This window comes from Artibeus jamaicensis, unplaced genomic scaffold (assembly GCF_021234435.1).
Source record: "Artibeus jamaicensis isolate MK-2021 breed Jamaican fruit bat unplaced genomic scaffold, CSHL_Jam_final contig_685, whole genome shotgun sequence".
NCBI classification, from domain to species: Eukaryota; Metazoa; Chordata; class Mammalia; order Chiroptera; family Phyllostomidae; genus Artibeus; species Artibeus jamaicensis.
Window position 1 is genome coordinate 6,328,757 of NW_026521924.1, and position 26,752 is coordinate 6,355,508.

The following is a 26,752-nucleotide window of genomic DNA, read 5'->3' on the forward strand; positions in this document are numbered from 1 at the left end:
GCCAGGGGGGTTGTGATTAAGTTCTATGTATGCTTGTCGAATTCTAGATTTCTTGTTATGTATCCATATGTATACATAGGCAGTCAAAAATGAGAAAAGGAAACACATTGGACCTACATTTCTTTCAGGGCATTTCTCTTGAGCTTTGCACTGGGAGGAAGTGGACTCTCTGCACACTCAGCAAAATAATCAGACACTCCATGGAGAGCTCTTTCCGTCTACTCCAAAAGATAACAAAGATTCAAACAGAAAAATCTATTAGTTGAACATGACAAAACAGTGATACTCTAAATGCCCCAGTGAATAGATTTATTTTTGTGAGAACGAGATGAAACTGCTTAGTGTTAGGCATTTAAATTTTTTTAAATCTAGAACTTTTTGGTAAATTGTCACGTCCCAGCCCACGCACTTCATACATTAATGTGCAGCACAAATGTATACAAGACTGTGATGGAAAGGATGGTGATTCCAAACCACCTGAGGACTCCTGGCCAACATGTGGTATCTCCGAGGTCCAGACTGTGCCAAAGCCCAGAATCTTGAAGCCAGGCAACAGCATGACTGTGAACTTCCATCTTTCAGAGACCTGGTGGTACAGTGGTCTGTACCCTGCCTAGCCTAAGAATTCTCCTCATTTCCTCTTGTTACAAAAATACAGAATATGGCTTTTGCAATACTCAAGAATGCATCAAAGTGTTAAGCCTTTTCATACCAATACTTTAAAAGCTGGAGTTTGAGAATCTTGGCTACTAAAAACCTGGGAATTTTTTTTTCTTAAGTGAACTAGTATTACCATGGTTTTATATAATTCATAGATTATCCTTACATGTTCTTGTGAAGACATCATTAGGAAGTAGTTATAGAATGTAAAAATCTCCCAACCTTCACCAATGTTGACTCATTTCATTCTTTAGAATTGTTTCCTTTTTGTTAGCAAATGGATAATCCAGACAAAGCGTTATCCTCTCTCATTTTCCAGGACACCAAGTACCTTTCTCCATCAAATTCCACAGTAAAATGCTGCTGCCACAGTAACAGTTGCTTTAGACTTACACTGGAATTAACAATAGTCCCACGAGAGCGCCAGCAGTTTGCCTGGGTGTCCCACATCCCATCACTGCACTGTCTATGGTTTCAGACACTGACCAGTGTTATCCAAAGTCATATCTAGTTACAACCTACATCAGTTTTAAGAGTTAGTGAAGGAAATGTTACAGGTTTTATTGGGTGATACTGCATTTGGATGCTTTTCCCTTTCCCCCCTCTAAGACTTACTAGTTGACCAAAAAGAGTTACAGTTGAAAAGTTAAGAGAGCGATTGAGAGAGATTGAGATTTATGTGTGAAACACTTCTAAACATGCCCTATAAGTACAGTAGATTTCCCCCTCACAACCACACCCTGTAAGTGCTGTATTTTCAGAGCTGAACAATTAACATAAGGAGCATGAGTCAGGCTTTGAACAACTCTGTGGGAACCAGAAAGCCTTTTGCTATTAGAAATGATGTAAATTCCCCAAGGCTGGAAGAAATCCACAATGGAAGGCAGACAGGGTCATAAATAACAATGGACGCTGTGGAGACCACTGCGAGGAGGATGCCGTGATAGTGACACTTCTAATCTCATATTGGATTCAATCAAGACCCTTATTTATTTATTTTTAAACCTAAACAGTACTATGCATTTCCTATGAGAACTTCAAAAACTTCTTTAAGACACAGGCTGATGCACTCTCATCCGAAATTCCTCTGACAACCAACAATGGGGGAAAAGGTCCTTGGAGGAAAAAGGACAACAGAAAATGTGACGGAGTGACAGGAAGAAATGTCCAGTTCAAAAAGTGCAAAACCTGTGACTTTATTTTCAAAAAAAGAAAAAGAAAAGAGAAAGAAAAGAGGAAAAAAAAGGCAATGCAGGGTCTCCAGCTCACAAATTAAAACCACATTTGGCAATTTGTTGAAGGAGGCATATTTACATTTGTATGGAGACTGGGTGGGCAGGAAAAAAAAAGATTAGACTCCTTCTTCAGCCCTTGAACTGTCAGATCTCATTAGAAATCTCTCGTTCTTCCATTTCTAGGGTCAATTCAGTACCCTTGTTGCTAAATCACAGCCTCTCCTGCCCCCAAACAAGTTCTCCAGAGGAAGCAGCTTCCACCTGGGAATGGGATTTCCCAAGGGAGTTGTCCTGATTACTAATGGCTTCTCACACAGGGCATCAAAATGCAAATCCATGGCTTATCCAGAGGCAAAACTCTCAGGTGCAGACAGTGTGTGCTGGGGTTTCAAGTGTCTCTCTCGCATACCTGGATGATACTACTCCTTTTTAGATTCTGCCCTGATATCTTCTGCAAAGAATACAGAAAAACTCAACATAATTAAAAAGGCTACCAGTTGGCCATCCAATGTCCAGAGTGAGTAGCCCAGGGGTACTTAAGAAATAGGATAACCAAGATGACCTTTTCTGGCCTACATAAATGATTCTTCACAACCTGGAAGCTGGCTCTGAGTCTGCCAAGGAATAAAATTCTGCAAATATCATTTCCTGGTCACCTGCCCCTCCCCCAATTTATTAATTTTTACTTTTGGTAATACTTTCAGGATTTTAGTTATAAAACTTTCCACTTGTAAAAAGTGTCTAGATATAATTCCAGGACAGAACAGAACAGAAATAAGGCAAGGTCACCAGCCCCAGAAGGAATCTAATCTAGAGGGATACCCTCCTTGGCAGCTTGAGCAAACCAGGCAGGCTGCCAGATAAGGTGTCAGGCCTTATCCCCACCCCTGGGGATGCTCTGGAGACCACGGGGGGTACCCTGTGTCAAGGACAGCCAAAGCACATGTACAGGTCCAAGGGGGAAGTCGAGTAGGTTAGAGTCTGAGTATAATGATGGCCAACATTACCACAGTGCTACTTGGTCTGACGTGGGAAACACATTTTAAATTTCTGGACAGAAGGTACTATAAAGAGAGCCACCACCAGAATTAGCTGGGCAACTAAGACTCACTTTCTGTCTCTAGTCAGAGAATGAGCTAGATTGAAATGTAGTTATAAATACTAAATAATATTTAAGTTATGAAGGCAAGTTGAAGTTGTGGATAGATCCAGGCATTAAATCCATAGTGACTTATTGAATATGTTTTTTTTTTTTTAACAGAACACCGTTGGATTAATGTGGGAATAGGGAAAGAAGCTGGCCTAGAAAGACATAAAAAGCACCAGCTCTTGAGTTAGTACCTCTTTAAGGAGTCTGTAAAACATAGCTGGGATTCCCAAAGGCTAGTGAGAAGACTGACTATCAGAGATTCAGTATTAGAAGCACCAAAGGAGGTTTTCAAAAGTATAGATTCCCAGGCCCCATCCCTGGAAGTTGTGATTCACAAAGCCTGGGGTGGAGCTAGGCGATCTATATGTAGGTTCCCAGGTAATTCAAGAACTGCTGGTACACATGAAACAATACTCCACAGAGCAGAGAAACATAAATAAATGTAAGCCGGTACACTGAGGCAACTTTTGCAAAGTGTAGTCGTTATCTCAGGCATCAAAATGAAGCGGGGGGCTTGTTCAAAAATGTTTTGGATTTTCTCCCAAAATCTACTGTGTTTGCATCACTGGGGGTGGGGTCATCAGGGCATGTGCGTTTTAGGCAAGTGCCTCGGTGATTCTGATACCCAGAAGAGTTAATAAACTTCTGTCCTAAAGGAGCAAGGACTTGGTAACTGAGCAGAGTCCAGCAGAATCACTGAACTCTATACCCGGTATGGTTATGTATTTTTTTAGAGATTCATTTATTTTGAGAAGAGAGGGGAGGGAGGAAAAGAGGCTAACATAGCTACAATCCCCAAAGGCTAGCTCGAAGACTGATGTTAGAGAGAAACATCAATCGGTTGCCTTTTGTGCACACCCCGACCTGGGACCAAACCTGCAACCCAGGCATGTTGCCCTGACTGGGAATCAAATGGGCAACATTTTGCTTCCAGGATGACACCCAAGCAACTGAGCCACACAGATCAGGGCTGTACTAGGCATTGTTTGAGGACCTTATAGGAAAGGACATGGACCCATAAAAATTATCTTTGCTCTCATGAAGACTCCATCCCAATGAGGAAGACAAGAAACAAACAAGCATATGTTAGGTGACGTTATTAAGAAATATAAACCTCTAAGGGGTCAAAGCAGTGTTGTTTTGGACATGATAGTCAGGGAAGGCTGTGGTAAACAAGGTGAGCTTTACCCAGAAACCTGAGTGGAGAACAAGCCATGTAAAAATACAGAGAAGAGCATTTCAGGCAGGAGAAGCATGAGCACTGAGGCTCTGAGAACAGACACTGCCTGGAAGTGGGGAGGAACAGGAAAGCAAATCAGAGGAAGAGGTTAGTGAGCAGGTAAGAGGGGTAGAGGCGTGTGTGTGTATGTGTGTGTGTGTACATACCTGTGAGCACATTGGTGGTGGATGAGGTTACAAATCGTGTATAGACTTTTTTAAGGAGAGCATATTTTAGTCTGAGGAAATTTATTCTTCTCTGGAAGTTTCCAAGAAGAAATGAGATTTAACATCTTGGCTAAGAAAACAATCTCATTCACAACTTCCAAAAAAAAAAGGTGACTTCCAGCCAAGATGGAGGCATAAGTAGACACACTGTGCCTCCTCAAACAATCAAAAGAAGGACAACAAATTTAAACATGAAAAAAACAACCAGAACTGATATAAAACTGAACTGTATGGAAGTCCCACAACCAAGGAGTTAAAGAAGAAACATTCGTCCAGACTGGTAGGAGGAGCAGAGAGAAGTTGAGGCAGGGCGGTGTCTGGAGGACCAGGTGAGGCAGCTGCTTGCAGACTGGACAGACCCACATTCACTTGCAGATAAACCAGGAGGAACAATTGGTGAGTGAGCAACCCAGGGTTCCAGCTCAGGGAAATAAAGCCTCAAAGCCTCTGAATGAAAACACCCGTGAGCATTGAGGTGGCAGTGGGAGAAACTCCCAGCCTCACAGGAGAGTCCACTGGAGAGACCCACAGGGTCCCAGAATGTACATAAACTCACCCACCTGGGAATCAGCATCAGAAGAGCCCAATTTGATTGTGGGTAGCAGAAAAATTGGGCTGAAAACTGGCAGAGAGCAGAGCAAGTGCCATTGTTCCCTCTCGGACACCTCCCCCACATACAGTGTCATAAAACAGTGATGAGGTATGCCCCACCCTGGTGAAAACCTAAGGTTCTGCCCCTCATACATAACAAGCAGGCCGAGGGGGGAAAAAAAGGCTCAAATGAAAGAACAGATCAAAACTCCAGAAAAAATATGACTAAGTGATGAAGAGATAGACAACCTATCAGATGCAGAGTTCAAAACACTGGTAATCTGTGTGGTCACAGAAATGGTTGAGTATGGTTGCAAAATAGATGAAAAAACGAAAGCTATGAAAAGTGACAAAAAGGAAACCAACAGTGTGGGAAGAAAAATGGTACTCAAATCAATGGTGTAGACCAGAAGGAAGAAAGAAACATTCAACCAGAACAGAATGAAGAAACAGAAATTCAAAAAATGAGGAGAGGCTTAGGAAATTCCAGGACATCTTTAAATGTTCCAACATCCGAATCATAGGGGTGCCAGTAGGAGAAAAGGAAGAACAAGAAACTGAAAACTTATTTGACAACATAATGAAGGAGAACTTTCCCAATCTGGTGAAGAAAATAGATTTCAAGGAAGTCCAGGAAGCTCAGAGAGTCCCAAAGAATTTGGAACCAAGGAGGAACACACTAAGGCACATCATAATTGTATTAGCCAAGATTAAGTATAAGGAGAGAATCTTAAAAATAGCAAGAGAAAAGAAGACAGTTACCTACAAAGGAGTTCCCATTAGACTATCAACTGATTACTCAAAAGAAACCTTGCAGGTGAGAAGGGGCTGGAAAGCATTCTAAGTCATGAAAGGCAAGGACCTACATCCAAGATTACTCTCTCCAGCAATGCTATCATTTAGAATGGAAGGGCAAATAAAGTGCTTCCCAGTTAAGGTCAAGTTAAAGGAGTTCATCATCACCAAGCCCTTATTATATGAAATGTTAAAGGAACTTATCTAAACAAAAGACAAAAAATATAAACAATAAAATGACAACAAACTCACAGGTATTAACAACCACACCTAAAACAAAAACAAAAACAAACTAAGCAAACAACTAGAACAGGATCAGAATCACAGAAATGGAGATCACATGGAGGGTTATCAGTGGGGGGTTGGGGAGGGAGTGAGGGGGAAAAGGTACAGGGAATAAGTAGCATAGATGGTAGGTAGAAAATAGACAGGGGGAGGGTAAGAATAATATAGGAAATGTAGAAGCCAAAGAACTTATATGACATGAACTAAAGGTGGGAATGCGGGTAGGAGGGAGTGTGCAGGGCAGAGGGGAATAAGGGTGGAAAATGAGACAACTGTAATAGTGTAATCAATAAAATATATTTTAAAAAAACACTTAGGAATAAATCTGAGGATGTAAAAGACTTATGTTGATAAAATTATAAGAAATTGAAGGAAAAAATGGAAGAAAATACAAATAAGTGGAAGCACATACCATGTTCATGGATAGGAAGAATTAACATCATTAAAATGTCATACAACCTCAAGCAATCTATAGATTGCACACAATTCCTACCAAGACACCAATGGCATATTTCACAGAACTAGACCAAATATTTCAAACATTTATATGGAACCACCAAAGATCCTGAGTAGCCTCAGTAACTTGAGAAAAAAGACAAAGTTTGTGGAATCACACTACCTGATATCAAAAAATACTACAAGGCCATAGTAGCAGCTTGAAACTGGCATGAAAACAGACACACAGAGATCAGTGGAACAACAGAACAGAGAACCCAGAAATAAACCCATAGCTTTATGGTCAATTAATATTTGACAAAGGAGGTAAGGACATACAATAGAATAAATATAGTCAATTCAATAAATGGTGTTGGGAATACTGGACAGATATGTACAAAAAAATGAAACTAGACCACTTTCTTTTTAAAAAAGAAATTTTTAGTTTGAGCTGATGTGGCTCAGTGGACTGAGCACCAGACTGCAAAGCAAAAGGTCATCGGTTCAATTCCCAGCCAGGGCACATACCTGGGTTGCAGGCCTGGTCTCCAGTAGGGGGTGCGTGAGGGGTAACCACACATTGATGTTTCCTTCCCTCTCTTTCTATCTCCCTTCCACTTTCTCTAAAAATAAATAAAATCCTTTAAAAAATAAAAAAGAACATTTTAACTTTATTTATTTTAGAGAGAAGGGAAAGAAGGGAGAAAAAGAGGGAGAGAAACATCAACTGATTGCCTCTTGCATGGACCTCAACTGCGGACAAGGACCACAACCAAGGCATGTGACCTGACTGGGAACTGAACCGCTGACCTTCGGCCTTTCAGGACAATGCTCAACCCACTGAGCCATGCTGGCCAGGGCTAGACCACCTTCTTACACCATATATAAGAATAAACTCAAACTGGATTGAAGACTTAAATGGTAGACTTGTAATAAAAAAATGCTAGAAGAAAACATAGGCGGCAAAACCTTAGACACTTCTTGTAGAAATTTTTTTTCTGACATATCACCTTGGGTAAGGGAAACAAAAGAAAAAATAAACAAATGGTTTTACATCAAACTAAAAAGTTTTGCACAGCAAAGCAATCCATCAATAAAATGAAAACACACCCACTAAATGGGAGAACATTTTCACCAAGGATATATCTGGTAAGGGGTTAATATCAAAATTTATAAAGAACTTAGAAGACTCAACACCAAAACAAACAAACAAACAACCCCAAACAATCCAATTAAAAAATGGGAAAAGGACCTGAATAGGTATTTCTCCAAAGAGGACATACTGATGTCCAACAAACATATTAAAATATGCTCAATGTCATTAATCATCAGAGAAATTAAAATTAAAACCACAATGAGACATCACCACACAGTGCTCAGAATTGCTCATGGCTATCAGTAATAAATCAACAAAGAACAAGTGCTGGAGAGGATATAAAGAATGGAGAACCCTTTTGCACTACTGGTAGGACCGCAGATTGGTGCAGCCACTGTGGAAAGCAGTATGGAGCCACCTCAAAAAATTAAAAATGGAACTGCCTTATCACCCAGCAACTCCCCTTCTGGGAATTTATTTGAAGAAACCCAAAACATAAATTAATGTTTAATAACATATGCACCCTTGTGATCGTTGCAGCTTTATTTATAATAACCAACATTTGGAAGCAGCCCAAGTGTCCATCAATAGATGAGTGGATAAAACAACTATGGTACACTTACACAATGGAATACTACTCAGACATAAAAAAAGAAAATTTTACCATTGTGACAGCATCAATGGATCTGGAGAACATTATGTTACGTGAAATAAGCCAGACAGAGAAAGACAAATAACATATGATTTCACTTTATATGTGCAAGCTAATGAATGAACTGAACTAACAAGCAAAGCAGAGATAGATTCATAGATGGAGAGCAGGCTAACAGCTCTGGGTTGCAGTTGAGGTTAGGGAGCGGAGGGATCAATGAAAAATGAAAAAGGTCTCATGGACATGGATAATAATAGTGTGGTGATTGTAGGAAAGAGGGAGGAATATGGGGGGAAAACATTATGGAAAAATAAAAGAAAAAACCCACAATGAGGTATCACCTCATACATGGCAAAATGGCTATAATCAATAAATCGATAAACAACAAGTATTGGAGAGGACGTGAAGAAAGAGAACTCCAGGGCACTGCTGGTGGGAGTACAGACTGGTGCAGCCATTGTGGAGAACAGTATGGAGTTATCTCAAAAAATTAAAAATGGAACTGCCTTCTGACCCAGTAATGCCACTTCTAGAAATATATTCGAAGAAACTTGAAAGATTAATTTGAAAGAATATATGCACCCCTATGTTCACTGCAGTGTAATTTACAATAGTCAAGATTTGGAAGCAGCCCCTGCCTATCAGTAGATGAGTGGATAAAACAGCTATGGCACATTTACACAATGGAATACTACTCAGCCGTAAAACAGAAGGAAATCTTACCTTTTGTGACAGCATGGATGAACCTGGAGAACATTATGCTAAGTAAAATAAGCCAGTCAGAGAAAGACAAATACCATATGACTTCATTCATATGTAGAATCTAATGAACAAAATAAAGTAACAAACAAAATAAAACAGACTCATAGAGAAGAGGCTGAGAGCTGTCCGAGGGGAGGGGTGTTGTGGTGCTGGGTGAAAAAAAGTGAAGGGATTTGGGAAAAGGAAAAAAAATCCTAATAGACATGGACAACAGGATGGTGTTTACCAAAGGGAAAAGCAGGGGGGCGGGCACAGCATAGAGGAGGGAGAAGAGGGTAAAGGGGGAAATAAATGGTGATGGTAGGAGGCTTGACTTGGAGTGGTAAATATATAATATATAGATGATGCATTATAGGATTGTATACCTGAAACCTATATAATTTTATTAGCCAGTGTAACCCCAATAACTTCAATAAAAAAGAAAAAGAAGGATTATCTTGGGTTTAGTAGGACAAGGTGGAAGCAGGGAGACCAGTGATAAGGCTACTGCAATATTCCACTTAGAGATGATGGGTCTTGCAGGAGGTGGGAGGTGGAGAAATAGTTAGATTAGAAGTACAATTTGAAGGGAGACCCAAAAGAATGTATTGATAGATTAAATATAAGAGATAAGAGGAAGAAAATTGTCAAGGATGACTCCAACTTTTATGGTTTTATTTGGAAGTACCCTTCACCAATACAGGAAGTACAGGGGGAGGCCTAGGTCTGTGGAAGTGGAATCAAGAAATCAATTTTAGGTATGCACACTTTAAGAGTCCTCCTGGATATCCACGTGGAGAGGCTTAGCAGACAGTTAATATACAAGCTGCAGGAAGAGAGAGGTCTGGGCTACAGACACAAAGCTGGGAAGTCCACAGAGATGATATTTAAAGATATCAGTGAAAATGAGCTACACGAGGGAGTTTGGATGAGAAAAAAAGTTGGGAATGAGGATGACTCAGGAAAGAATATTATGAGGAAAGAGAAAAGTCAAGATAACAGGATGTCTCTAGAGGCAAGAGAAGAAAGTTCTTTATTGAAAGTGACAGCTATGTCAAATACTGTTGACTGGTTAAAGGTGAAACTGATCAGTAGAAGGTGACTTGACAAAAGTTGTTTTTGGTGAAGTGTTGCAACCTGAGCTCACCTGGGATGGTTTCAAGAGCAAAGCACAGAGTGGAGACCAGAACAATTCGGTATAAATGTATCGTGAGCGGTACACGTAACTTTACATTTTACATAGATCCATTAAAATCGTAAAAGGAAACTGGTGAAATTAAATTTCAATAACATATATTATTTGACTTGATATATTAAATGTCATTATCATAAAATGTAATCAGTAAAAATACTGAGATATTTTATATTTTTATGCTAAGTGTTTGAATCTAGTGTGTATTTTACACTTACACTACATCATTTCTGACTTGCTGCATTTCAAACGCTCCACAGCCAAATGTGGCGAAAGGCTACAGTGTTGGCCAGCAGAGGTCTAGACAACACCTTTGAAGGGTTTGCAGTAAAAAGGAGCAGAGTTATGGGACAGTAGCTGGACTGCAGGAGGTGGTTACTGGAGGGTGAGTCAGTGATGACTCTGGAACAGGCATATTTGGAGAGATGTGATCAGCTACTGTGTGCCAACCTCTGACTGTGTGTCAGGCACTGTTTCATATATTTACCAATGTCATCTTCAAAACAACTTTGGTGAAGCAGGTGATAATATTACTACACCCCAGGGGTGTGATTCAACATGGACAAACAGCATGAGTGACAATGCCACTACTCATCTGACAGACATGGCTCCTTCTGGGAAAATCTTACTGTCTGCTCTGAAACTCTTGGCTGTGGGCCCTAGGACATCAACATGAGTGTAGGTTGCAACAGAGAGGAGCAGATCCTTGGGGCCATGATATCAGGTTGCTGGTCACTCTAAGAGCCCTGCGTGTGCACCACAACGACAGCTTACCCCAACCATGCTGCCTGACAGGGTGGTGGCTCCTAGAGCCCTCCGAGTCACAGGTGGAAGATTAGGCCAGAACTAACCCACCAAACTCTTGTTTCCAGGGCTGCCGAAAATGCTGCCTGATAAGAGGGCAATAAATCAAGAACGGGGGAAAAAGCACTTTAATGCTAAGATTTTTCTCACAGTAGTACTTAATGTAGTAATGACTGTGGTACTCTCCACCCTTACCTTCTGAGAGTTGAGTCTATTTTGTCATGTTCATGTACATGAGTTTCTTCTCTGTTTTATTCAAATAAAATTAATTAATAACTCACCCATAGCAGAATATTAAAATACACAGTTAGGTCATGTTCTAAATGTTACTGTTTCTGAATTTCTTGTGATCACATCTGCTGAGAATGTTATTCCCAAAGTGGAGCAAATCAGGTGAACACTCCGAGGTTGGGAGGGGAAGCACAGAGGGAAGGGGGAGGGAGGAAAGGTCCTTGACTGCTTGTCCCGGAGCCGGTTTCTCATCCCCCTGATGGGTGGTTTCTCATCTACCTGGTCAGGGTTGTTTGGGAAACTTAAATAGAGTGAGGTAGATGAAGCACTCTTTGAAACTGGAACGCACTGAACACATTTTCTTGACATTACTGGAAAAGAAAACCCGATGCCTGTCTAAACCATGTGGGGTTTTTACAAAGACAAAGAATGCCTTGCGCCTGTAGGGAACTTACATGATTGAAGTTCTTCCCCACCCCACCCCCCATCTCATCGGAGTCTTATTGAGTATCAGGCAGACAGGCATTATCTCTGTTTGCCAAACTGAGAAGAATGAGACCTAATAGACCAAGTGCCTAGGGCAGCACAGTTAGCTAGGGGCGGCACTGAGCTGAGAAGTCCTGGCCCCTGTGCAGTGTTTTCTCCACTGTGCTCTGTGGGTCATTGTTGTCATGATTAGAGATGGAGGTATAGAAAGAGTACAGGACCCTGAGTTGTCCCTGGGTTCTTGGTTCCAGGTCCTTCTCCACCACTACCTCATGGTGAGATCTGGATAAGCCACTAATCTTCTCCAGACATCAGTTTCCTCATCTATGAGAAAAAGGGATCGTACTGTGTTGGTAGTGGACACTAATTAACTTCCTTGAAAATACTCAGATTTTCTTCTAGGGAATCATGTGCTCACTATCCAGCCAATGTCCATGCTTTCAGGAGGCCTTGTCTCCATGCCTGACCCAGTCCAGGCCAATCAGAGTACAGAACTCATGAGCTGCAAAGAGATGTATGAACTACAGGCAGCCTGGGAAGAGGCCTGCTCTCTTTTCCCATGGACCTGGAGCTGCCAGGAACAACTACCACATACAGGCTGAGAGTGAAGTCAACACAGTAAAAGGCAGAACCAAAAGATGGTGAGAAAACAGTCTTAATGATAGTCTTTGTGCCTCTAATGAAGCCGTACCTGAATCCTGGACTTTTCAGGCACATGAAATCAAAACCTTCATTTTTTTTGCTAAGCCATGTATAAAAATTTTTATTTATTGATTTGGGAGAGAGAGGAAGAGAAAGAGAAACACTGATTTGTTGTTCCACTTATTTATGCCTTCAGTGGTTGATTCTTGTGTGTGCCCTGACCATGATTAAATCCTCCACCCTGGCATACTGGGACAATGCTCCAACCAACCTAGCTAGCCCTCAGAGCCTCACTAAGCCATTCTGAGTTGGCCTTCCTGTCCCTTGAAAACTAAAAGGTTCAAGACTGATACAATCTCTTCTCAGATTTGTTGCATTGAATAAGTTATTGTATGCAACACCCCCTATAAACAACAAAGGCCTTTTGAAAACAATAAAAGCAGAGTAAAAGTAATATGTTATCAGCTCACTTGAGGGCCAAAAATAATAAAATATAAAGCTGGGACTACTTTCAATTCTTATGACTTTATATTAAGGCAAAAAGAAGGTTATTCTTGAATGTTAGTGTAATGCCTAATGATTTTGAGGAGCATCAGTATTCTGAAATGTGATGAACGGTTGAGTTACATATAGAAAAGCAGCCCAAGAAGAGCAAGAAATATGACAATGACCAGAACGTCAGACCATGATGCAAGGTGACAGCATGTAAGCCACACATCTTAAAATGAGGAAGAAGTCTCTCTTCCCCATATTCCATTTCTAATATTTTCTTAAATTACTTGATAATAAGTAAAGGAATTGGAATGTGTTAAACAGGAGGGATAGAGTAGTAATGAACAATTAAAAGGAGAGAAATACATATGTGTATTGACTCAAAGGAACTGAAGCAAGAAGAGGTAAATAAAAAGGTAAGTGGTATCATGTGAATTCCACTGTGGGCTGAAGTTGTTTTCTATAAAGGTAATTAACAATGGAGGATATCTGTACTGAGACAACAAAGAAGAAGCACTTGATACAGAGACCCGCACCTGGTGAGTGAGTCTTCACGAGACGCCCATGAGGCAGACATGACTTTCCCCATTTCAGAGATGAGGAAACTGATGCCCTGGGAGGCTCAGTCATCTGCCCAATTCCCACCACGAGGGGCAAGTCTTTTGTTTCACTTGGTCTCTCTGGTCCTGTGTCCCTTTTAGGAGCATTCCATTCTCGGCCTCCCTATGAAAGGATGGGTCGTTTAAGTGGCAGTGGAGCACTTGCTAATGCTGCTGCTGCCTGTGTTAGTAGGTACTCTAGGTTTTCTTAAAAATATCTTTTTTAAGTTTTATTCTTTTCTGAATTATGACTACACAACTGTATTATGTAGATCTAGGGAAGTACAAATAAACAGTTGCAGAGAATGTTAACCTGAAAATATCAGTGAAAAAAAATCAAGGAAGTTATTTAGTAGGAAGTACATATTTCACAGGGATTTTCCAGTTTATATTCACTTACCCTCAAAAACCTAAAAATAAATCCTGAACAACCTTAGGCCCCACAGTTAGGTCTCCAGTGCTATACAAGTGTGACAAAATTTGGAAGTTTTAAAAATTTGTAGGTTTGGGGCCAGCACTTCTTTAAGTTGGGGACGCTTACTGACCACTCTGCGAATTGAATGAAAACTATTTAACTTTGACTAGAAAAACATAAAAACATATACAACTTTTTTTTTAGTTTTAGGAATTCATGAATCATAGGTTAATAATGCCTAGTTTAAAAGTAGAAAGGAAATATGTGTGAAAAATAGAAACTTACTGCAAACTGTCCCAGTCAGAACCAGCTCACCTCTGGGGGTCTCCTTATTGGAAAATACCTCCCTCACGGAAGCGTGTAGTTGAAAAATGCCAACATCTGCAGGAAGGATAGTCACCCTTCATTTAGGATGACAATCTTTTCCCTAACATCTCCCGTTGGCTGAGCATGTGGGCCTGGGAGGGAGAAGGTGGGTAAGTATGTAGTCCAGCTTCACAGGTAGTAGGGCTAGCCAAAAAGAGGGCCCGTGTGACTCTGGTGGCTGGTGGGAAAGAGCTGTCAGAGCCAGAGAGAAGACATTGCAGATGACTGTCTTATTTCAAAATACTGTTCAGAGCTGGCCCTCTGCCCAGGGATGCAGAAGAAATAGCTCTTCCAATTTTCCTTGAACACAGACAACAAGACCCCCTCATTCCAAAAACTCCAATCTCACTAGTCTGGGAACCTTACCTCATTTATGAGACTGTTTCCTTGGGAAAATAAGTACTGAATTCTAAATCATCTGTTCATTAATGAACTTTCCAAACATAATCCACTTGCATGTCAAACTCTGCTATCACTGTGGGTGTTCTGATGACCATGTGTGCTTTTAGGAATTCGGGCCTGAGAAGTTTGCTGTCTCCAAACTCCTATATACCTTAAAGAAGTCAGTGGGTCCTTCCTCCAGAGCTGTATTTCAGTGTGAGTCTATTGGCAACTACTGGAAATAAAAGGCATTTTAACTGGGTGGTCTCTACTCTTCTTCCTCCTCCTCTGGATGTTGGTTAACAGAATTGCCACTGAAGGTCACATATTTATGCTGTAAAAGCATACAATAAATGTATCCCCTGGACTATTGTATTCCATCATTGACTTGCTGGCTAAATGGGGGCTTATCATTGAACCTTTTGGTACTTTAGTTATTATAGCTGCACAATGAAGCTGGGCTGGCAAGTGGAGACAAACAAAACATGAGGGTCCTGAGCCTCTTGGGAAAATATGTACAGATGAATATTATCAGGTATTCTTCTCATTTCTATCAGGGAAGGAGAGATGAGTAGCCATCTGCACATCTGGCAGTAATGGCATTTACATTAACTCCTCTTTAGAAATAATGAAAATTGTGACAATAATAATACTGCATAGGTGCTTCAGAGTTTACAGGACATTTTTATATGCATTATCTCACTTGATCCCTGAGAAATGCTGGGAAGGCCTCACTTTTCCTTCTGCTTAACAAGTCAGAAGAGCAGTGCTCCAAGAAACCAAATGATTTGTCATCCAGTGAGTGAGGGGAAAGGCAGTGGTCAAAGCAGGTCTTATACTTTGAAGTCTGATCCATTTTCTACTTTTTCTATTCCCTGCTGTGGTTTTCCTAATTCAATCTATCATCGAAGTGGTCAGCAAAGGGAGATTAAAGGTCTCTGCATAAGTAAAGGTGCATTATAGGGAGGAAAGCCCAGAAAGCCCAGATATGAGTCATCCTATTCTAATTCAGCAAAGGGCAGGCTCCTTTGGAACACTGGAGGGGAAGACATGAACCACCTCATTTACAAATCCTGTTAATCATTTAAGAGAATGTTTTTATTAGAAAAAGAGAACAATACCTTAGATTACTATAACATAGAAGCAAAGGGTAGTTGATCTTTAAAAAAGTGATTTCAGCTGAGAAAAATATTTTCTTACCTTTTCTGTCAGAGTCCAGAAAAAATTTTCTAGATAGAACAAGCCAACCAAGCATTTTCACTAGAATCACCCACCTGCGAGTCCACATAGAGGCTGGTGCAGATGGTGGATGCTATAATTCCTGTCCCTGTCCAAGGAAAACAGCCCACCTACAGGCCCTTCTGAGGGTGTGGCTAATTTGTCCCTTAACTCTCTGATGACTGTGTGTTCTGACCACGAGCACTGACCACAGATGATTGGAAAAGGTAATGGCAGTTAGTACGGGGAGGTGGCAGGAAGGATACTGAGCTCTGCTGCCACAGGGGCAAAGGGATCCTGGTCTCTAGCAAGGCCTCCTTGTCCTGTGTGCCCCAACAGTGAAGCCCCATTAGCACAGGGAGGCTGAGCACATCTATTTTCCTTGAGGCACAATATGGATCAATATGCAGAATGAAAAGGAGCTTGTATCACAAACTAAATTTCATAAAAATGCCAGAAAAAATACTAGTACATATTTATCCAATTAAAAAATGAAACACAAAAATCTCTAAGGCAGTCATCACTATGGAAAAGATAAAATTGAGGACATAGACACCTACCACACAACAACATCATACAACTGAAAAGTAAACTTTAAATTCACAAAGTTACTTTCCTTACAATGTAAGAAGTTTTTACACAGGGAGGAGTTTGCAAGATAGAAAAACACTAATAGAAAAATGGATACAAACATAGAATTTATAAATGAATGAGGCCCTAGTTAAATACACACTGACCTCAGTTATCAAGTATGAAGTATGAAGGGGTATAGACCAGATCATTAACAAAGGCTATCTTTAGGTTGGGAGTTGTGGATATCTTTACTATATTTGTACATTTTTGGATTCTAAAATTTTCTGTACAATGAACATGCATGATTTTGGTAAGCAGTTATAAAGTGAAAAAACAAGTTCAAAATGCTGTGGGAAATGTGGAATATGGAAACGGCCTCCTCCCACTTGAGGAACATTTCCTAGTGCTACAGGCATCTCTTGTTAATGGTTTCCATGTAATTTACCATTAACATTGTTTAGAAAATACAGTAAGATAAGAAGAGTGGATTCTTACAAAGACTATATACATCCTGAAAAACCTAGAAGAAACCACCCACTACTTATTTAACTTTTTTTCATACAAAAAGGAGTTCTTTTCCTAATTTATGCTTATATAAAAGTTCCCTTCTGAAAGTTAAATAATTCTCTCATCGGAGTATATAAGTAAGTGCAGTCAAATTGTTCAGTAGTTTATTTCTTCTATTATAAAAACATATGGACTAAAATGTTTCCTTATAATTTCTATTTATCTTCCTAAGATAAAACATAACCGTCATCCATTTTTAATCATCATTTAAAAATCTACAAGTTCTCTTCTGAGCAAAAATATTCAATGGGTTTTATTTACCTATATTTTCACTGTTTCCTCTGACAGAAATTCAGTATGAGAAAGGATTTTTGAAATAATTTGATATCCTTCCCCTTGACTGAGAAGAGAGCCATGGTTCACACAGGTTCGATTATGCACAGCTGAGAAACAGGAAAGTCAAGCTAAAAATAACCTATGCAAGGGTAGTTTACTGCTTCTTCAGACTCCTTTTCATTTCAACTTTATACTCATAAACTAGGAGAATTCTTTACCACTAAAAAGAGTAGTTAGACTTAAGTGTTCTAGTTAGTGCTTCAGTACTGGCTCTGGTCAGGATGCGCAGGCGGCCCTGCGGAGGTGATGCCGCACGTGGTGCTGTGAGGCGAGAGCACGCCTGTCCCATCCTGCCAGCTATTTTCACGGACTGGGCACCACACACAGGACCCTAAGTATCTTAACTACAGACTCACTTTTAGGTAGCATGAGTACTAAATGTTATTTTTTTAATTTCCAAAAGAATAAGACTTTTACCACTTAGATTTATAAGTAAGAAAGTGACTTAGAATTTTGCACTTTGCTTCTGAATGGTAGACAGGATCCAGTCGAACCACAACAGTGCAGAATAGGTACATCTTTAAGAAAAACAAGAGACTCTACTTGAATTACATTTTCAGGTCACCAGGATAACATTCAGTGCCCTTGATCTGCCAAACTGTAAGTTTCTTGAAGGCAAGAGAACTTTCTTATTTTTCTTAGTTGTCCCAGGCCTACCAGAGCTCCTGGCACAGAGCCAGCACTCAGCAAACTGTGTCACATGGTGACAGTAAGAACAGATGGGAAGGGTCTGAGGAGATTAGAAGGATTGGCTGCAACCAATACTCTGAGATGGTAGCTTTATGCTGACCATGAAATGTCCAAGATATATACATATATAAATGGTGTAATGCAATAAATTTATTACTTTGTAAAGGTTATTGCTTTGGGTATTACTGGTTATTTGCTTTAATAGAAAATAAAAATAATAAGTAATTTTGAATTTTCCAAAGGCTCCTGGGCTTTATATCTGAGAAAGAAGTTTCTACACAAGGACTTAGGTTTGTAAATATGAAAGAGAATACTGTTGGAGTAAAATATAGCTATGTGCAATACAAATTTTATTTTATACTCTTCATATTTCTAAGGAAAAGAAGGAAAGAAAAGAATTAAAAGTAAAAACTTCCCAAATGATGACCCAACACCGTTTCTAGCAAGAGGTCAAAAACTGAGGCTACAAGAGCTTCAAGATTTCTTATGAGAAACTGTAGTAACAAAAATATTTTACAGTGACTCATCTCATAATAATGCCCTTTCTTCCCAAAGTACACATCACAGTTCCCACATCCCTGGCACATGGGCACTTGGTGCAGAGCTATTGCAACATGAAGCGTCTCCCTGCACTAGTGGCCCTCAATGTCCCTCAAGGTGACAGACCTCCCTAGAGCTGTAAGGGGTTGGGGGGAGGCAGGGCTGTGCTCATTCTGCACCATTCCCCACAGAGGGGGATACTGCCTTTGTGCTGCTTGATCTGAACAGTGGTTCTTTCATGCAGTCACCTTTTTAAGAATGAGGGGCTAAGTGCAGCTGGCTACCCTGTGTATAGACTGAAAGAATCCCCAGGCACAGCAGTCTTGAATAGGTACTCCTAGATTTCCTCACCAACTGTCGCTCAGACACTGGGGATCCAAAAAAAAAGAAAAGAAAAAGATGGAGGAAAAAGAATATGCTACTCAAGGATACAGCACAAGTAAGGCGCCCAGGCTGCTGCTTAGGTACTGGCTCACTCCCTTGTCACCTGTGTCTGGCAAGAGAAAGTTCAGTAAACAGTTATTGGAAAGTTTAAGCTGCAGAACAATCTCCAAAACAGCTACTCAGGAAGCCAATCCCCCAGGCCTTGCCCAGTCAGATGGTCCTTGAGAGCTGTATATCATTGGGTTTGGGCATCTGAAATACATAAGGGAGTGAGAATGCCACCTCTGGAGCAGAAGGCAATTCTGGTAAGGAAGGATTGTTTATTGATCCTTAAATAGCTGAGACAGGAGGGCTCTGTAGAGGTCAAATATCAATGAAGAGAAAGCTCCAAGACAATTGTGGTAGAAGGACTGCTTTGTTGTTGGCTCGCTGGACTATTTGTAAGAGATGGCCCTTTGCTCGACCCAGATATTTTATTGTTGGTAGGGACAAGCGTGGGGAAATGGCAGGCTGGAGGCCTGTAAGGAGGGAAAGCGTACAGGAGAACAGGCCAAAGGGAAGGGTGCACAAAACCTGTGTCCAGGGATGGAGCTGCTCATAGCCCCAGGCTTTAGTTGACTCCTGAATGGGAACCAGCAGGGAGGGATGATCAGAGGTGGGGAATGAAGGCAGCTGAGGAGACAGATCCCGACTACATCTAAAGAGAATCACTCAAAACAGTGAAAAGGTCCTTATGATGTAATGGCATTTTTCTTATAAGCTAACTTGGTCATCTTTGACAGTGTCATCACTAGGAGTCAGAACATTCTGAAAATAAGAAAACTGAACTGGTTCACGTGAAGGGCTCACACCAGTCAACTTCTAAGAATGAAAATTCTTAACATTTAAGAAGTCCTTAAGATTACAGGGTTTAAATGACAGCAGTTACAGAAAATTTACATCTGTATAAATATCAGTGTCCCTAAGGAGGATAATATTTTATTTGCACTGGAATGTTTTAATTCACCCTTACTAACTTAAGATATTAAGTATTAATATTACATGTCATACAAGATCTAATTTTTTCCATATTCCATCTGAAAGCAATATCATTTTCTAGTACTTAATTGTTTTCTTAAACCACAGATCAATTTCTACATTGCTTTGACTCACATAAGCTATTATTACAATACATTGTTTACCAACAGCATTACTACTTCAGCATTTATATGCTCCAGATGAAGGCATCTAAATTTAAATAAGAGTTCTCTGCTTCTTACTTTTTCTGGGTCTCTATTCACCCTCATTGTCTCTAAAAGACTCTCCCTATGTATTTATTTAAGATGAGATAAGAAGCTGGTTTTAGACCATGTGAGCCAAATTTCAAATGGATTAAAGATAAACATAAGTGGTAAGTTAATATTCCCATAAATTATCTTAGAAGCATAATGTCATACTTCACGTCCACATTTAATGTCTGCTACATTTTTCCTCTCATTGTTCAAGTTTTAAGACATATGTCTAGAGAATATGAAAAAAGTTTTGTACAGACAGATTGGACTGTGACTGCACTAAGATTACCCCCCCCCACACACACACACACAAGGAGACCCTCTTCAATGTATATGTTAAGCTTAAAAGACAAAGCTGTAAGCTGCAACGTTACAGGGGTTTTTTGTATCTATTTGTCTGAACAGAGAACTCCAGTGAAAGAGTAACAGGATGTGATAGAGCTTAATACTTAGCATGAGAAAAGAGAGGAAGAAAACGAACCCTATCAGCTAAGAACTAACACACTGGGGAAAAGTACTGGTTCTCATGAAAATGTCAGTGATTCACCACGGAATAAAATCCAAAAGCCACTGACCCCAATGACAGCTTCCAGTGGAAACATGTGGATTTTGCTTCATTTCATTTACAGACTTTGCTTTATTTCATTTAAATCGCACAATCACAATTTTTTTGTTAAATGTTGCTTTCTCATTTAAAATTGATAGGGAAAAACACTGCTGATAAGACTAAGTTTTCAAGAGGTCTTAAAAAAAAAACCCTACACATCAAATAATCAATATTATCATGCAAAGTAGGTAGGGTATTTTTGATCCCTGAAGACATGTATTAAGTGCTTAGTAGTTAAATGACAACAGAAAAAATTCTTTAAGAACATTTTTTACAATAAATCAATAGTTAAGCAGCTTTGTTTATAGAATTTTTTGTACATACCAATTCTTCATTCTGTGTTGAAAGATCATGACTGCATGAAAGCTGACTTACACAGACCACAAATCTATCAGGGAATACACGAAGTTCTGTACAAAATAAAGACAACCAATTACTAGGCATCAAAAACCAATGAACACAGAAATGCTTGGTGCCAGATTTTTAAGTTATAGCTGTAAGCATGTATGTATGAAACACATGTGTCCTCTCCCTACCTTTCAGTCTCTGTCACCTGTAGGGTAGGGCAAGTACAAAACTCTAGGAAATGCAGGGGAGGCTGCAAATTGGTCCACCTGAGCCCCTGGACCATTACATCACATGAAACCCCCAGGCAGGGCCTTTGCAACCATCCCTCTGTGTCAGTTTGCTGTTGTTCTGTTCAGAATTCGCATTTGGGAAATAACATCAATGTTTCTAATTCAAGTGAAGGCTTAAATAGGAAGAGGAAGAATATTAGATAAAATCTGAAATTGTGACTTGTGAACATTCTTATTAGTCTCATTTGCCTATTGTATCCTTAGTCAAGTGGTCTTAGAGAGGCCCCTAAAGTGGAGGGCAAATTTTCAATCCGAATCAGGCTATATAAACAGGAGTTTCATTAAATAGGAATTAATAGTCGAACTATTGAGGAAGTGGTTAACTATGCAACAGTAAAGATAACACAATCACACCACAATCACAGTAATCTAATTATTACAACTTCTTAAAGCAAAAGACTTCTGGGTGGGGAAGGCTGAATGTCACCTGTATCTCTCCTTCTCTCATCTGTCCGTCCCTCCATCCATCTGTGGGTCCATCCATCCAACCACCCAGCTTCCACCTATCCCTGGAGTGATGTTAAGCTGATGCGAACTGAGTATTTTCTGGGTGGTTGGAGAGGATCTTCTCCTCCCTTCTCTATATTTCATTGTATTGCTTGAATATTTTTGTAATACACATGTATCACATTTATGATAGAAATAAAGCCCTTTTTCTAAAAGACAAAACTTCTCTTTTAGATGTGACCATGTTTTTAAAGATATAAATCAGGTAAGAGAAGCCTTTTACATACATTGCACATTTCCAACAACGAATGACAATGTGAAGGCACTAAGGTCATAGCATATCTCAATCTGATGCACTTGGAAGCCAAGCATGAAGGTGTCAGTTATGTAAACATAGAACCTGAATACGGTTAACACCTTATACCACTTGGTTAGGTTAAATTATAGCAAAACCCTAACGAGTTGATGTTCCAGTAACAGCTCTCTCTTTACCTTTCACTTGGACTACTGCTGTCTCCTTGGTGGTGGCTACTCTTCCCTATTCCAACTTATTCTGCTAAGCACAAACAAGTTACAATTCTAAAAGTAGCTCCACTTAACCATGTTCAAGCCTCTATTGTGGCTCCTTAGTGCTCAACACATACCATACAAATCTTCCAAGCCCTCCATGATTGGGACCTAACCTGTAGCTTTGGTCTTACCCCCAGAAGTCTTCTTCATATAAAAACCCCTATTTCAGAGATCCTGAATATATGCTTAAACTTTCACCCCTTGTGATGTCATACATATCACAGGTGACCAAATATCAGGTGACCAGGAATGCACTTTGAAAAGCCAGAAAACCAAAATTATCAAAGCCGTTTTTATTTATCCATTAATTCTTAAACTATCTTACTGAAATAAGTGATAAGTAGTCAGCTTCCCACTTATGGAAGGAGAAATAGAGTCACGGAGTTCAGTATTTGCCACTCACTTTCCTCGCCAATTATCGTTAACACTGAAGTACAACTGTTGGTGGATCAGAATTAAAATTCAAAATGGTCAGTCCTATCATTATTAGAGGATCAGAACCAGAATTCAAAGTTAATCCATTCTATCAAATAATTCCTGTTTTATTCTTCCACTTCTTTCTCTGAAAAATAAGAAGAATGTGGATTCTGAACATGTTGGTGCTAGGTATTTTTGTAAACAGAAAGCAACTTCTATATCCTTTTAATAGGTCACATTTGAGACTTGCATTACTTTAATATATAAATAAAGATTTAGGCAACAGCAATCTCTACCATGAAGAGTAGCTAGGCAACATTTTAACAGATTCAGGTTAACTGGCTTACTTTACTAGAGGAACTGAGTGAACTGGAAGGCACCATTAAGAGAGTAATATATGCAAGTGACATGTAAAGTTAAGAAAGTGTAGATAATTGTGAAGATTCCAAGAGCAAACCTCCATATAGTTAAAATCCCCATTTTAAATGTTTAAAGTTCCCGTTTCATAGTTTAGATACTAAAATCATCCAAGGAAGTTGAACTAGATTTTCTTTCCAATGCTCAGATCACCTAGGAGAATGATCATTAGCATCTGACTTTATTGTTGTTGGCTGGATATGTTTGACATCATTTCCTTAGTGGACATCTTGACTTGGGAAAATAAGGGGAAGCTGGCCTCGCCACACACCTAGGAAAGGCTCTGACAGCTCCAGGCTGGGAAAGCATTTTCTTGTGCACACACTTGCTCCATATCCCAGGGCTTCAGTGTGCAGAGGCAAAGATGAAGTGATGCATAGTTTCACTCCCTGTGAGTCACTCTGGAAGCTTAGTGAAAGTGCTGAGAGTGCAGAGAGGCAGCAGGAAAGCAAAGTGTAGTGTGACCCAGCTCACTGCTGTCAGGCAGGTAATAAGCAGTGAAAATTAAAAAAGAAATAATCACAAATGTTTGGAAATACTTTTACTTAGTACTTCAATACCATGAAGGCAACAGAGCAGGCAGGAATCTTCATTCCTTAATTTTCTTTCCTTTCTAGGGTAAGCTAATTGTACAAAATGTCTGACAGCCCAAGAAATCAGTATCTTACCAGGATTCTGTGAACCACCAAAGCAGCGAAGGCGTATACCTCTTTTGAGGAAATAGGCTGTGATTTGAAAGCCATAACCTGTACAGTAAAAGAGGACATCATTAGGTTACAAGCTTGCTTGCCACTGAATCCCATGGGCCAAGCCCAGTGCCTGTTATCCATTATGCATTCAATAATTATTTAGCTAATGAAAGAGTACAAGAATCAATAGAGGGTCTCACCTGAGAGGAAGGGGTGAAAATTACAATCTTGGCTCTTCTAGGAGGCCTGGCCATAGCACCTGGGAGGGTCCCTATTGCCTGAAGTGGCTCAGTCACTTCATTGGTAAAATGTAATAAATGAGGAGGCCCGACAGGCCTAAAAACCAGGAACTTTATAGAGGGTCATTAATTTAGACTAAGTTGGTATATCAAATGAGACTTTTGATAGTCTCATTACTTACAAGCTTACAAAAGAATCATTTAATATCTATAAATAAGTCATTCTAATTCAAGTACAGAAAAGCCTTTATAAAAATGAGATGAAAAAAATATATATAAGCCAAATAAAAGAAAAAGAAAATCCTTCAATTCATGAGAATAACATAAGGAAAAGGACCAAGAGCACCAAGTATTGGCAAGAATGTGGCAAAGTAACCTTCTCATACCCTGCTGACAGAAGTACAAGTTGATGCAGCCACTTTAAAAATCTGCTTGACTATCTGAAGTGGAACTTAAGTGTGAATATACAGGTGCTCATAGTAACACTTTTCACAATAGTCCCAATCTGGAACCAGTGCAAATATCTACCAATAGAATGTTTATTAAAAAAAAAAAGGCAGGGGAAGCCAGTCACATAGTGAAATACTACACTGCCCCTAAAAATAAATGAGCTAATTAAAACTATTGGCTATATCAGAAACAAATCTCACAAACACAATGTTAAGTGAAAGAAGCCTAAATTCTATCTATAAAATGGACATATTACCATGAATCTTACAGAATGGCAACAGAATTTCACGTGATTCACAGAAAATACAAGCTGAGTTCCTTTCTTTCTCCCTCCCTCCACTTCCAGCACCCTCTAGGTAAAAATTACTCTTGTTTGATGACTTCCCTGAAAATATTAAATAAAAGTATTCCTGTTAACATGGTTAAGTACTTGGTGGAAGAACCAGAAGTGAAAGGCCTGCAAAAGAGGGGTGAGGGTCTCCGAGTTCTAAAATAACCTCAGAGACAGTATTTTATCCATAAAATTGGAGAAGCCAACAGTTGCAAGAGGTGGTCTCGCGAGGACCATCAGATTCTTCAAAGTCCATAACTATGAGGTTTTTTTTTTAATAACTTGTATATAAAGAAAACAAAGAAGTTTCCACTTTTACATCCACTATTCTTCTAACGCTCCTGTAGAAAGATCTAGAGCACCAGTGACCACAGACTTAATGTCCTGTCGAAATAAGTACAGCTCTGACAGCACAATTGCTTTAATCACAGGGGTTGATAAATAATAGCAGCATCTATGATAGGATAATCTCCAGATTAACTGACATGATTTTTTTCCTAACACACTTGAAATAGATTACATTTTGGATATGTGTTTCCTTTGCTTAACATGTGGAATTATTCTGAGTGCTTCTAAACAAATACTTCATTCCTCAGGTCACTGAAAGTGAAGAACTGACTTCTACATCAGTTTATTTGTCCTATCACAAAGGGGAGAAAAACTGTAGCAGAGACGTCCTTTACAATTTGGGATTCACAAACACACACAGAAAATTTTAAGTGATTAAAAAATAATGATTTATAATGTGAGTCTTCCAAAGAACTGAACAACAACAAAAAATGCAACATCTAAGTCATTCTGCCCTTGTTGGCAGATCACGCTTAACACTTCTAGCGCTCAGTGATTAAGTTTCAGATGACATGTTTGAAATGTCAAAAATCTTCCCTGTACAAAATCTCCAGCAATAAATATTATTATTAGGAAGAGGTTAAATCTAAAGTTGACTATGAAAGCTACAGTTCTGAGTTCAGGAAGTCTGGTATCTGGAGATACCACTTGAGTGATAACTAACTCCTACTTGGTTGGCTAAAGAATAAATCTCAATATGACACCTTTCCCTATAGAAAAATAAAGCAGCAAAAGGCAAATTCTAACTAAATGATTTATTACTGGAATTACTAACTGAACTGAATTTATTAAAACCTTTTCCTCTATACTCTCCACCCTCAGGATGGGATTAAGTTAAAAAGAATCATTCCTAAATTGGCCTCTTGTTTTAGTTTCATTGGAAAACTCTGCCTAATGGCACCTACAAGAAAAATGGCAAGTTTAACATGCAAAAAAAAAAAAAATCTGCACCTGCTTATTACAAATTCCATTGGCCATAGGAAAGTTTATTGTTTAAAGAGAAACTTAAGGAGAGATTCAACACAATAGGTACTCGTACCAGTTCTTATGGCAAACTGATTTTGATATAAAAGCAAAAAAAAAATCATTGCTGATGAAATCCTTGGGAGAGGTATTTCATTTATTCAGAGATAATAGGCAATGATAAAAACTATATTCTTATTTTTGCTCTTTAAAGAAAGCAGTATCACAGAGTTCAGCAAGCCACTGAGATTTTGTACTTATCCGGGGCTAAAAGAAAGCTCCACTATTCTCTATAGCTAAATAGCAATTTGGCAAAAAATCCAGGAGGCCCTTTGCTTTCCCTTCTAGGGGTACCAGCTCCTG

The 26,752-nt window shown here is 39.5% G+C and overlaps 1 protein-coding gene across 1 annotated transcript in view; it reads right to left on the reverse strand.

Moving 5' to 3' along the window:
* The window catches only part of SLX4IP (SLX4 interacting protein), a 231,868-nt gene that overhangs the window by 6,074 nt on the left and 199,042 nt on the right, over nucleotides 1–26,752 (reverse strand). The window contains exons 5-7 of the mRNA XM_053671415.1: nucleotides 24,038–24,115; nucleotides 21,205–21,290; nucleotides 118–218 (exon numbers count right to left, since the gene is read on the reverse strand). Of these exons, the coding sequence (XP_053527390.1) occupies nucleotides 118–218; nucleotides 21,205–21,290; nucleotides 24,038–24,115 (265 nt within the window). The remainder of the gene's footprint in view (nucleotides 1–117; nucleotides 219–21,204; nucleotides 21,291–24,037; nucleotides 24,116–26,752) is intronic.